Source organism: Naumovozyma dairenensis, chromosome 1 (assembly GCF_000227115.2).
Source record: "Naumovozyma dairenensis CBS 421 chromosome 1, complete genome".
NCBI classification, from domain to species: domain Eukaryota; kingdom Fungi; phylum Ascomycota; class Saccharomycetes; order Saccharomycetales; family Saccharomycetaceae; genus Naumovozyma; species Naumovozyma dairenensis.
In genome coordinates, this window is record NC_016479.1 from 1,916,881 (window position 1) to 1,929,114 (window position 12,234).

At 34.4% G+C, this 12,234-nt stretch overlaps 3 protein-coding genes across 3 annotated transcripts; 2 read left to right on the forward strand and 1 right to left on the reverse strand.

Moving 5' to 3' along the window:
- Positions 1-2,865: 2,865 nt before the first annotated feature.
- On the forward strand, positions 2,866-3,654 carry NDAI0A08350 (GPI-anchored mannoprotein; the record flags this gene model as incomplete). The annotated part of the gene is made up of 1 exon (XM_003668183.1): positions 2,866-3,654. One exon carries the CDS (start codon positions 2,866-2,868, stop codon positions 3,652-3,654), a length of 789 nt encoding a protein of 262 aa, XP_003668231.1.
- A 1,499-nt stretch (positions 3,655-5,153) lies between these two features.
- NDAI0A08360 (uncharacterized protein) lies at positions 5,154-7,625 on the forward strand (the record flags this gene model as incomplete). Its single annotated transcript, XM_003668184.1, has 1 exon — positions 5,154-7,625. One exon carries the CDS (start codon positions 5,154-5,156, stop codon positions 7,623-7,625), a length of 2,472 nt encoding a protein of 823 aa, XP_003668232.1.
- Positions 7,626-7,984: 359 nt separating this feature from the next.
- AUS1 (ATP-binding cassette sterol transporter AUS1) lies at positions 7,985-12,199 on the reverse strand (the record flags this gene model as incomplete). The annotated part of the gene is made up of 1 exon (XM_003668185.1): positions 7,985-12,199. The coding sequence occupies one exon, from the start codon at positions 12,197-12,199 to the stop codon at positions 7,985-7,987; it is 4,215 nt and encodes a 1,404-aa protein (XP_003668233.1).
- Positions 12,200-12,234: the final 35 nt, after the last annotated feature.

The window sequence follows — 12,234 nt, forward strand, 5'->3', positions numbered from 1 at the left end:
AAAAGACCACTTGTACTGAATAAAGAANGTTTAGTTTATTATATATATATATATATATATATAATATGAATGAAATTGTACGTATACACCTTTGTAATGATTATACAAATCACATGAATGGCTTAGTATCGTATAATCTGAGTAATGCTTCATGCATATCACTTCAAACTTCGATTGCTTCGTACTTTTGTGCTTAGGTATTCACTAGGTACATTAATCTGTCCCTACTGGGTTAGTTGTTGAAAAACCAACTATACGTGAGAGACAGTTACCTGTGTTTGTCTTGTCCTTCCATGGCTATGAGTAGTCGTTGGTCCGAATGTCTCAAGAGTAGAAGGACCCTTCGTACCTGAACTGGGTGGCTTTACGGAGATTTCTTCGCAGATATCTTGCGAATCGTTCCGCCGTACCTCGCGCAGGCGGCACGTGCTGATTGTTTCTCGAGGACAGACACACCCACAATAACACAATAGCCATACGTAGACAAAGAGAAGTGGGGTTAATCGAATGATAAACGATTAGGGCAAAGATTGGGAAATTGTTAGGGGCCTTCACAGCTGTCATTAAGTCGTTCAATGACACTCAATCGTAGATAATATGCTAGTAAAGTCTACGAAGAATAGTAAGATTTATATTTGCTTTCAGTACGTGTAATACAAAAATATAACTTGATTATGTTTAAAATGACTAATGATACTCAGGGGTCTCACCCCATAATGGAGCCATAAAATATCTTCCAATTTTCAAACAATAGCGTCTTAAGTACTAGTAGGTAGAATCGTACTTCGAAGCGGAGGCAGAGCTAAGCTAATCGAATCTATAAAATAATAATACAGTTATCGTCAATTTATGGTGCGAAGTTATATAAATATTTTCGGTAGTTCAGTACTTTATTACAATGTGAGCACTAGCTAAAATAGGGGGAGCAGGAGAGTGTAATAGGGTTTATCTGGTATGATAATAAAATTTTGTGTCTTAGTGTTTTATCAAGAATATATACATATATATATATAATTTACAAGCGAACAGATATAGACTTCCCTAGTGATGCCACAGCTAATCGAAATTAAAGAATTATCTAGCAAACTAGCAGCCCAGTTTTATATCGTAGCTCAATGTGAAAAAGGACTGGGAATACTCTTAAAAAATTTCTAATTAATTAAGTGATTGAAGCTGAGAAGTTTGAGCCTAATTTGGTTTGCTTTCTATGAACGAAAAAATGTAGAACCACTAGCCATTCAGAGATAGGGTTTAAGGATACTATTCTTCTTTAAATTTCACAAATATTTACCTACCGGTCGATAGTAACCAGTAGAGACAGTTTAGAATGGTTACTATTGGTTTTCCCTTTAAACAGTGCACAAAAATTTAATATTAACTTTAAAGGGAAGAATATAGCTAAGAAAATCACGAGTTTGGACTTTTATAATGATATTTCAAGAGAAAGATTTGCCTATAGGACGTACAATAACTTTCAAACCATTAAATGTTTTCAAGTCTTGAAAACCCCGTGATAAAAGGAAGGAACACCTTTCTTTAGTAATCAATTACGTCATGTTTGTATTAGAACATGTTATTGAGGGTTATATATGGTAGATATGAATATCTGACAGAAGAAACTCTTCATTGTTATACAAGCAGTAACATCAACCTCAAGATGATGGATTGTCCTTATGGAAGAAAGTTTTCCTTAGTTAAGTTGCTTAAATATATCAATGGATATGGGAAAACAGACAACTTACGAAGAGCGTATTGAAGATAAATCTACACACCCAATTGCTTAATAATTAAAAGGGCACATAATTGTGTATCGTAGAGAAACCTGCTCTTGAAAACTAATTATATAGATCCTAATTAAGACTTTTTATTTTTTATTTATTTTTGAACTTGAAGATATATATTTTTTCAGTTGGGATTGATTACGCGAAATAAACATCAAAGACATGAAAAGTAAACTAACATTTCTTTTTCTGGGTAAAGTTGTATCAAGAAAGTGGAATAATTAGTTTGACATTTCGATATATGTTGTTTCTTTTTCAACCTAAGATAGTGGATGGAAAGAGTAAATTGTAATACTATCTCTACAGTGTCACTAATTCAAACTCTAATTTAATCATGACATATTTTGTGACACTCCCAAGCGGCGACGGCGTCGAGGTTGGAGAGAAGCTTCCAACCCAAAAAGGAAATCGAAATCAAGAATTTGAAGGGAGATTTTCCTTCATTCTCGAAGAGGAAACAATAAGAGGTAACGGAAAGTCGCCGTACATAATAAATGTTCCGTAATCAGAAAAAGGAAAAATTCAAACAATGGTAAAGAACGCGAAAAAACTGGCGTCTTTTACGATCAATATTGGTAGGCACGGATGTCACAGTTTTCAATATTTCCTAGGGTGTTTTCTTAGTGGTCCGTGATCGGTAACGCGGTGAAAAAATGCACCTGTGAAAAAAGAAGGCGAAGTGTAAACAAAAAAGGAACGAAAAGCTGAACGAAGAAAATACAATATGTGAATGTTTTAATGATTTCCAAAAGAAACCTTGCACAAATTACAAACTCCAGATTTGAAAATGCCCAGTAAAGAACTTGTTTCCCCGGTTCTAGAACTTCCTTTCCAAGATTCCATTACCCCAAAATGGACTTTTAATGCCAAGAGCGGAAGGGTAAACAAAGTACAGAAATGTCTTTTTTTTTTAGAAGGCATCTTCAGCTTCGTTAAACTTTATTCGAATATCAAGTCAAAATTTTAATTGAACTTCGATCATTGAAGAACTAAGGAAGGAAAAAACATATAAAAGGATGCATCCCTTTGATTTTCTTTTTCAAGATTCCTTCTTCCCTTAGTATTTTTTTTTGATGGTCTTTCAATGAACCCAAACCCAAACATTCAAAAACTTTACACTCGCTTATCCATACTAAAAATGTACTCCAAGATTGCCCTTTTATTAGCTGCCGCTGCCGTTGCCTCTGCTCAAACCGAAACTCAAGTTGCTGAATTGAACTTGTTATTGAACGATGTCGGTTCCAACTTAAACGACTACATGACCTTGGCTACCACTCCAGGTTCCGGTATCAGTTTAGCTGACATGCCAGCTGGTGTTTTGGACATTGGTATGGCTTTAGCTTCTGCCACTGACAAGTCTTACACTACTTTATACTCTGAAGTTGACTTTGCTGGTGTCGAATCTATGATCACTAAGTTGCCATGGTACTCTTCTAGATTGGAAGGTCCATTAAACTCTATCTTGGGTAAGGACGCTGCCACCACCTCTTCCAAGGCTGCTGAAACCACCACTTCTGCTGCTGCCACCACCTCTTCCAAGGCTGCTGAAACCACCACTTCTGCTGCTGCCTCCTCCTCTGCTAAGGCTTCTTCTTCTGCCGCTGCTTCTTCTTCTGCTAAGGCTTCCTCTTCCGCCGCTGCTTCCTCCTCTGCTAAGGCTTCCTCTTCTGCCGCTGCTTCCTCCAAGACTACTGTCACCACCTCTGCTAAGGCTTCTACTTCTGCTAAGGCTTCCTCTTCTGCTCAAGCTATCTCTCAAATTGATGACGGTCAAATCCAAGCTACTGTTTCTCAACAAACTGAAAACGGTGCTGCCAAGGCTGTTGTCGGTATGGGTGCCGGTGCTTTAGCTGCTGCTGCTTTGTTGTTATAAGAAGTTTTATATTTTTAAACTTTCTCTTATCTTATAATTAATGATATATGTATGACCAAATAAAAGATGATGATAACCACTAAATGATAATTTTATGATATACTAAACAAAATGATGATATACGAGTTACTCTTTATTCATTCTACGCTACAGAATCCATTGAAGTTTCAACTTGATAATCTTCATCTTATTGAGTGAAGTTATTCTTTTTGATTTTCATTTTACTTTTACTTCCGAATTACAATATGATCTTTCCTTATGATATATATAACTTTTTAAATTCTTCTTTAATAACTTTTAAAATTAATAACAAAAAAACAGCTTTTTTTTACAAGGTGTGATAGTTTTTATACTTACGTATGCACTCAGCCCTTATTCTTGAACTAATTTAAGATTTTATGTACCGGTCATTGTTTGGGAATTTGAGCACTTTATTCAGGCCTTATACATATCGTTGAATAAGACTTCAAACTTATCGCTCAAATACTAAGGTAGAGATAAAACATTTACAAAGAAAGCCACTATAAAGATACCTCACTAAAAGAATATCTAAAGGAGGTTTACACAAATTTTCCTACAGTGTTTGAATATGTCCGGAGAAACGGTTAATTAGTCACGTTACATATTTAAGAGGATATATTTAAGCAGTGAAAAGGATTATGATGAAAAAATGAGGGAAAGAAAAAATGAAGTAAAGTTTATTTTCATGTTATTAGAATATTACTTCAGGAAGTCGTGTGTGTCCATACACCAGTTTTTCTCTCTTGTGTGACGCTGGTGTTGTCTCCATTAGAATATTTGGAATGGAAATGCAGATTTCATACGGATAACGCTGTTTGTCACGATCACGTGCTGTGTAGGGTTTTAAGAAAACCCAAACAAATAAAGAGATTCCTTACCCTACATTATACGGTGTTAGGGCTTTAAATGTATGGGTGGAATGGTGTTAGTGAGAAGAAGCAGCACTGACATTTTGTACCGTTCCTTGACGACGCAAACTCTTGGCAGCGACAGTTCTTTTCTCGAGAAAGTTTTCCAAAAAAATTACCATTTCAAGCTAAGACCTTAAGTAAGCCGTTTCAATATTGAAATATTTTCTATATTCCATCTGTTTCAAAACGAATATATCCAACTGCAAAGTACAAAGAAAAAAACACCGTTCGATTAAAACAAAAAAGTAACAATACTGAAAGCTAACAACATACACCAGCTACTTTATTTATCGGAAGTACGCCTACCTACCAAGAAAGAAAGAAAGAAAGAAAGAAAAACACCTCATCTGTTATGTACTTTGTACAACAGTAAATCTCAAAACCAATTCATAGCATCCAAGATTTAAAACTATCTCGATTTTTGAAAAGCACTTCTCCAGATTTTTAGTTTACAAAGGAAATCGCTTAATATACTCCCTTCACCACTAAGCTCGAATATAATCAATTACATATTGTATGAAACAATAAATACTCATAATATAGAAGAAATCGAACAGATCGTCGACAATGGAGAGTCCAACATTACAGGATATAATTATTGATTACAGAGGCAACAGCACTATCACTAATACAACTATGAATACGAATGGTAGTAGCCAAATGATGCATCTTTCAAACGTCCCATCCAGTAATACACCAAGTTCCTCTGCAACTGCAGTCACCACTTTACATGATATCAAAGAAGAAGAAGATACTGACGTTGATGATGATGAAATGGAACGTGTCCCATTACATCTTAACGACACTTTAGATGGAGAGTCAAATCATATGCTCCACATAGCACCGGAGGATACAACCGAAGCGATCATGCATATGAATATAAACGAAATGACCAACGGTAATGCGTTGGATATAATACGCCATAATGAAGGACGAGAACCAAAAGAGACAAATGAACAACACCTCAATGAACCCGCTGATATTATTAGTCATAGAACCACATCCTTAAATTCACTAAATGATTTAGATAATACTCATGATAACAGGAACATCATCATCAATTCAACTAATATAATACAAGATAAAAATGAAAGTACAGAAGAATTAACACTTTTACCGCCATTGCCAAATATAGATGGTTTGAACATTATAGAAGACTCGCTGAGTACAACACCACTTGGAGAAAATGAAAACGTTATTGTTGATACTATACAGGATTTCATAGATATGGATATCAACAAAAAACGAGCCAATGTCAATATGGAACAAGCGCACGCTTCAGGAGGTCAGTTAGATCATTTTGAAGATATTAATAAACATGACACTGATACTACAGAATTACATATGAGCCAAATTATCGGTAATGATAGTAACACAAACACTTCATTCGATTTAGCTAAAGCTTTAGAAATCCCAACTGAGACAGCAAGTATCATGACTAGAAATAGATCAAACTCGAGGACAGATGTAAGTGTTAATAATCAAAATAGTCCAAGTTTATCAATCAGTAGGAAATTTTCAAACACTTTCATTAGTCAAGAACAACAATTAACGACAGCAGCAACCACAGCAATTGGAGGACAGAATTTCATACCTGGTCATAGAAATCAGGATTCTGTTAAGATCACCAAACTAATATCACCAACACCTTCTGTTTTAAGAAGGTCGATCTCCATCAACATGTCAGAAAATGAGCCTGCCGCAGACTTGATTACTGACACAGAACAACAATTGAAACATATTCAAAACTCCTTATTGATATCTAACTCCGATGAATTATTGTACAAACCCCCGTCATTAAATTCGAATAGAAGATCCGCTGATCAGCAACGAATCAATGAGGTATTGAAGCCTGTTACAACACCATTGTCCTTAAACGATATGAAAAGGATGGCTTTAGAACCACCAAGAATTGATCAAGAAAGCACGTTCTTAAACATGAGCAATGGACTTAATGACATGCTTCCTCGTGATCAACGCACATCATCTGTTGCATCGCTTATCTCTCCGACAACCACAAATAACAGCAACAATACCACTAAATTACCATTGTTAAGAAGAGCCTCTAGCGCAATATTAAGAAGGAAATCAATGAAAAACTTGAATAATAGTAATGCTACTACTCCCATGACTTCATTATATGCACCTCCTGCTCCACAATACGAAATTACCAGACAAAGAGCAGGCAGTTTATCAGGCAATCAGCCGAAAAAAAACAAATACCAGAACTTGCGCAAAAATGGGGTCATTCCACAGGAACCGAATGATTTCAATGATTACGATTATACGATTGATGCTGCTACATTATCAAGAACGTCCTCCTTAGGTTCCAAAGTGAAGAGAAGCCTCTCACGAATGATAAGTTCTAGTGGCACCTCAGTTAAACGAGTCGTGTCACTATCAAACAACAATAATAATAATAATAATAATAATAATAATCATCCTCACCAATATGGTAGTCACAAACAATCGCCAAATTCAACTTTGTCGTCGCCGCTATCACCACTAGATCAAACAGGAGAAAATATTAATCTAAGGGGTGATTATTTTCAAAATCATAGTTCAGTCACGAGATCAAATACGAACGCAGATTCCACTTCATCTCATTATAGAGCAAGACTTCGATCTTCATACGACGAATCTATCAAAAAATCATTGCCTAGTAATAATATTAATAAGAACGAAATATTGGTTGACGTCGACAAAATAACGGATACCATCCCCGTTATTACTTTGACTGAAGGTCGTGTCGCATCTCATGAAATTTATCAATCCAATGTTGAATGTGATGACTTATATAAACAAAATAAAGAGAAAGCTGAAACTGACGGTTTGAAATCAATGACTTTGAAAGAATATATTAGTGTTTTAATTAATCAGCAACGCTTAGAAGATGAAAGATTGGCATTTTTGGAAAATAAATTCTTGAAGTGCGGTTGGTGTTCAAAAAATGATCTTATTATGCTTAAGAAGAAAAGGGTCATGATCAATAAGAAGTGGGCTGATAGAATTTCGTTTTACCAAAATAGATTAGATTAAACCCAATTTCTATGATGGTCCAATAACTTTCAATATTTTATATATATTCACTTCTTCATTTCAATAACAAAATTGCATCCTACAATAATCTGTATATAATACAGTGACTCTTATACCTTTAGAAAAAAAGTTGAGTATGCTGATATTTTATTCTTATACCGCCATCCTTTCGTACCACAAAAAGCCAAGATAACCTAGCATCTTTGCAAAAAGACTTGTAAAAGCAATAACTGAAATTGTTTAAGTAATTATAATTGGTTAAAATGGGTATGATATATAAGTCTATAAATAAAATATTTTAGTTGATAAGTGATATAAAAAACACTGTACAAAAATCAGAGGAAAAAAATAGTTTTTTCTTATTTAGAATCATTTGAAACCTTCTTTAGCCTTTTACCGTTTGGTACAATCATACGAACAACTTTGAAGACTTTTGGCCAAACTTTGCTAACGTAAGTCATATAGTAACCAATAAACATAGCAATGATATTAAATGCTACAAAGGCACATTCGATACCGAAATTTCTCCACCTATTGTCATAACTCATGTTTTCTACCGCTAGGAAATCATCACCAACAGTATATGTACAAAAACCGCAAACAGTAAATGTGTTTGGATTTTTTAAGTATCCACCATATTCAGCCATATAAGGAGCCATGAATTGACCACAATTTTGACCGGATGGTGGTTGACCAGGAATTAATTCCATATTTTCACAGACGACTTCTCTATCATGTAAAACTAAACTAACAAAAGTATCAATGAAGTAAGTGTAAGGTGATACTCTGTACATGAACTTCCAAAAGCCTGGGAACATACCATAGGGTTGCATGACACCACAAAAAGAAGCTGTAAAACTATAGAAGAAAGCAACGAAAACAGCAGCAGTTTGCAAATTTGGCGCAGTATAGATTAACCATAAACCAAAACTAGAATAATATGCAGAAAAGACAATGTAATTCAAATAGAAGACACCAGCAATATGAGGTGAATTATCGAATTTACAACAGAAATAAGCACAGAAAAAGAACACAGTAGAACTTGTAATGGCTAAAGGTAGTTCGATGATAGTTTGAGCCAACAAAAGAATAGACCAATGATATGTGTTGGATCTTGCCTCTCTAGCAACAAAAACCTCTTTAGACTTCAAAGCTTTGTCTTGAACTTGATTAATCAACGGAGAAGAAACACAAAGAGCCATGAAACAAAAGAAGATACAATCTTGTAAACCACCTAAACTCTTCTTAATATCCCAGAAAGAAAACCCAATAAATAAACCGGCACCACCGTTCAATAAGAATTTAGCTGCAACGTAAGTTTTATCTCTTTTAGTACAAATATATTGTCTCTTAACAATAGTCATCAATTGGTACCAATAGCTTGGCTGAGCCCAAACAGAGGTAGTATAATCAATATTTTCAGCTAAGGCATCTTGTTCTAGAACTTGGAGTCTATTTTCGATACCTCGTTTTTCATCTGAATTTTCCCAAAGTTCTGCCCAATTAGTTGTCCTCTTCAAGTCACCATGTTCATCTGGATTTTTATTTTCATTGTTACCAACAACATCAATAATGAAATCAGCTGGATTATCATATTCTGGATCAAATGTTAAAGTGTCATCTCTTGAAGTAAAATAATTACAAGCTTCAGTAGTTGGACCAAAGAAAACACTTTCACCACCACGCTTTAACAAGAAGACGTTGTCGAAATAACTAATAACACTCTTACTTGGTTGATGGATGGTACAGAAAATAGCTTGACCTTGTTGAGAAAGTTTCTTTAAGAACTTGACAATTGTTAAAGCAGCCTCAGAATCCAGACCAGAAGTAGGTTCATCTAAAAACAATAATAATGATGGTTTTGTGACTAATTCGACACCAATAGATAATAATTTCTTTTCAGTTGGAGATAAATCGGCTACCAAGGAATTTGGTGGTAATTTCAATAAATCTGATATAGTTGCTAAGTAAGCTGTGTCACCATCACCTCTTAAAACACATGAAATTTCTAATGATTCTTTGACCGTTAATAAATCCAAATGTAAATCTTGTTGTTGGACGAATCCAATACTTCTCTTAAAAGCATCTTCATTTGTTAATGGTTTACCATCAATTAATAATTCACCTGTAACAACTCCAGACTCGACTCTTTGGGATAAAACGTTTAATAAAGTAGTCTTACCGGCACCTGATTCACCCATTAAGGCAGTTAAACCAGAACTAATATAACCAGAAACGTTATTGATCAATTGCTTGTCGCCATTAACAGTGTAATTTATATTCCTCCATGAAATAATATGTTTTTGAGATTGAACAGCTTCCATGACAACCTCGCCATTCTCGTTAGATTCAGAATTTTGAACAATCGTGTCAGTCGATGAATCTATCGATGTAGCAAGAGAAACGACTTTCTTCATTTCAATAGATGAACCATGGTTAGAAGTAGGAGAACGAGCATTTGTCTTACTAACCCTTGAAAATGGTAAATAACGATAAATAATGTTGCTCCAAACTTCAGTATTTTCCTTGTTAAACTTTGGTTTAATATATTGTGACGCAACCAAAGAACAGAATAGGAAGAAAACTAAGAAAGCAATGATGATACCAAAATTTCTCCAAACATGGCTATAACTATAATCTAAACCTTGAGCCAAGTAATCTCTACCTCTAACATAATCATTACCTAAAGTAGCACCTCTCCATGCACATGCTCTTTTTGAAACATCAATTGAAGAATATGCGGGACCTCTTGGTACAATTGAATCAGCACAATCTAATTTTAAATTGTATAATTCATTAGCAAGAATGGATTCCATTGCGTATCTAGCTGGATTTAAATAGGCGATCCAGACAAACCATGGATGCATATCATGTAAATAAATAACGTAGGAAGCATACATTGCGATAGCTAATAATAAAATACCGGCAAACAAATTTGCAATTGATAAAGTAGGAGCTAACATAGTGGTTAATGAGAATAATGAGACCATTGCGAAATTGTAAAGGGCCAAAAATAGTAGGAAAATAAAAAATCTAGCAGCATTATATTGTAAATGAGCTAAGAAATATAATAAGATACTGAAAATGAAGACTAAGATCAATTTGAACAAATACTCAAATACAGTCGTAGCTAATGTTTCAACCCAAAAATAGTAGAAATGCAGTTTTGCTTGTTTACTAACGACAGGTTGTCTTTGGAACCCAGCCGGCATTTCAGCTAACGATAAGAACGTGAAGAAAAGAATGGAAAAGAAGGTTAAAGAACCTCTTGAATATGAACCAATTGTATTTAATGGAGTATCGTAGAAAAGGGACCCAATGACTAAAGACTGAATGATAACAGAAATAGTTTGAGCAATTAAATATATCTTATCACCCAAACTTCTTTGGAAAGCTCTTTCTATTAAGAACATGATTTGTTTAGTTAATGAAATGTTAAATCTTTGGGTAATATCGTCACTGTTTAAATCTGAATTTTGAGGATTTTGCGAAACTTGATTTTTCCAATGGCGATAATATGGTGATTTTATCCATAAATGATATAAGTCAGTTTCTGTTCTAATATTATCTACATCTAAATTCAAATCTTTGACCTCTGTAGAAATCATTTTATCTTTCAAGTCACTATCGACAGAAATGTTTGAAAGGGAACGACTGATAGTGTTTAATCTTTGAGCACCTGAGTCAACAGATTTATTTTCATGGAATTGCAAGTTCAAAATTGAAGTAAGATATTCAATGATACAATCATTTGGATTCTTAGGTATACCCAATGTATCATGGAAATAAGTTAAACATTCGTCAACTGTACCATAAAAGATTTGGTAAGAATCAGTCAACATCAGAATTTTATCGAATTTACTAACAATCTTATCACTTGCTTGCGAAATTTTAACTAAATTAACAGAATTTGTAGCTCTTGTCATTTTTTGTAGAATGGATAAGAAATCCAAAGCAGTTGAAGAATCTAAACCCTTTGTAGAATTATCCCATAGATATACAGAACCATTAGCGATAAAAGTTTCAATAATGGAAATACGTTTACGTTCACCACCAGAAACACCACGAACGAAATCGTTACCGACAACTGTATCTAGAACATGAGATAACCCAAATTCCTTTAACAGTTCGTTTCTAATTTTCACACGTTCTTCGACAGGAACATTAAATTTACAACTTAAAGCAAAATCTAAAGTCTGTTGAACAGTTAAGAATGGGAAATGAATATCTTGTTCGTTATTATAAATGATTTGATGAGGACAATTTGAAGCGTAACTCTTATATTCATTTGCTTTGAATTGAATAGACCCAGAAGGTGAATAATTTAAAGATTTCTTGGCACTAAATAATGATTTGAAAAGAGAAGAAGTTGGCTTCCCTAGTACTAATACCATTTCACCACCATTGGCTTGGAAGGTAAGATCATTTAATTGTTCTAAATTTGGAATGATATTTTGCTTGCTATCTGTCTGATCAATTGATCCAGATCCAGATCCAGAGTCCAACTGAATATGAGCACCGTTAAATGTAACCGATGCATCAGACACAGGTGTAAAGTATTCTGCGATGGACATCTTAAATTACTTCAAAGAAATAATTAATCGGAATT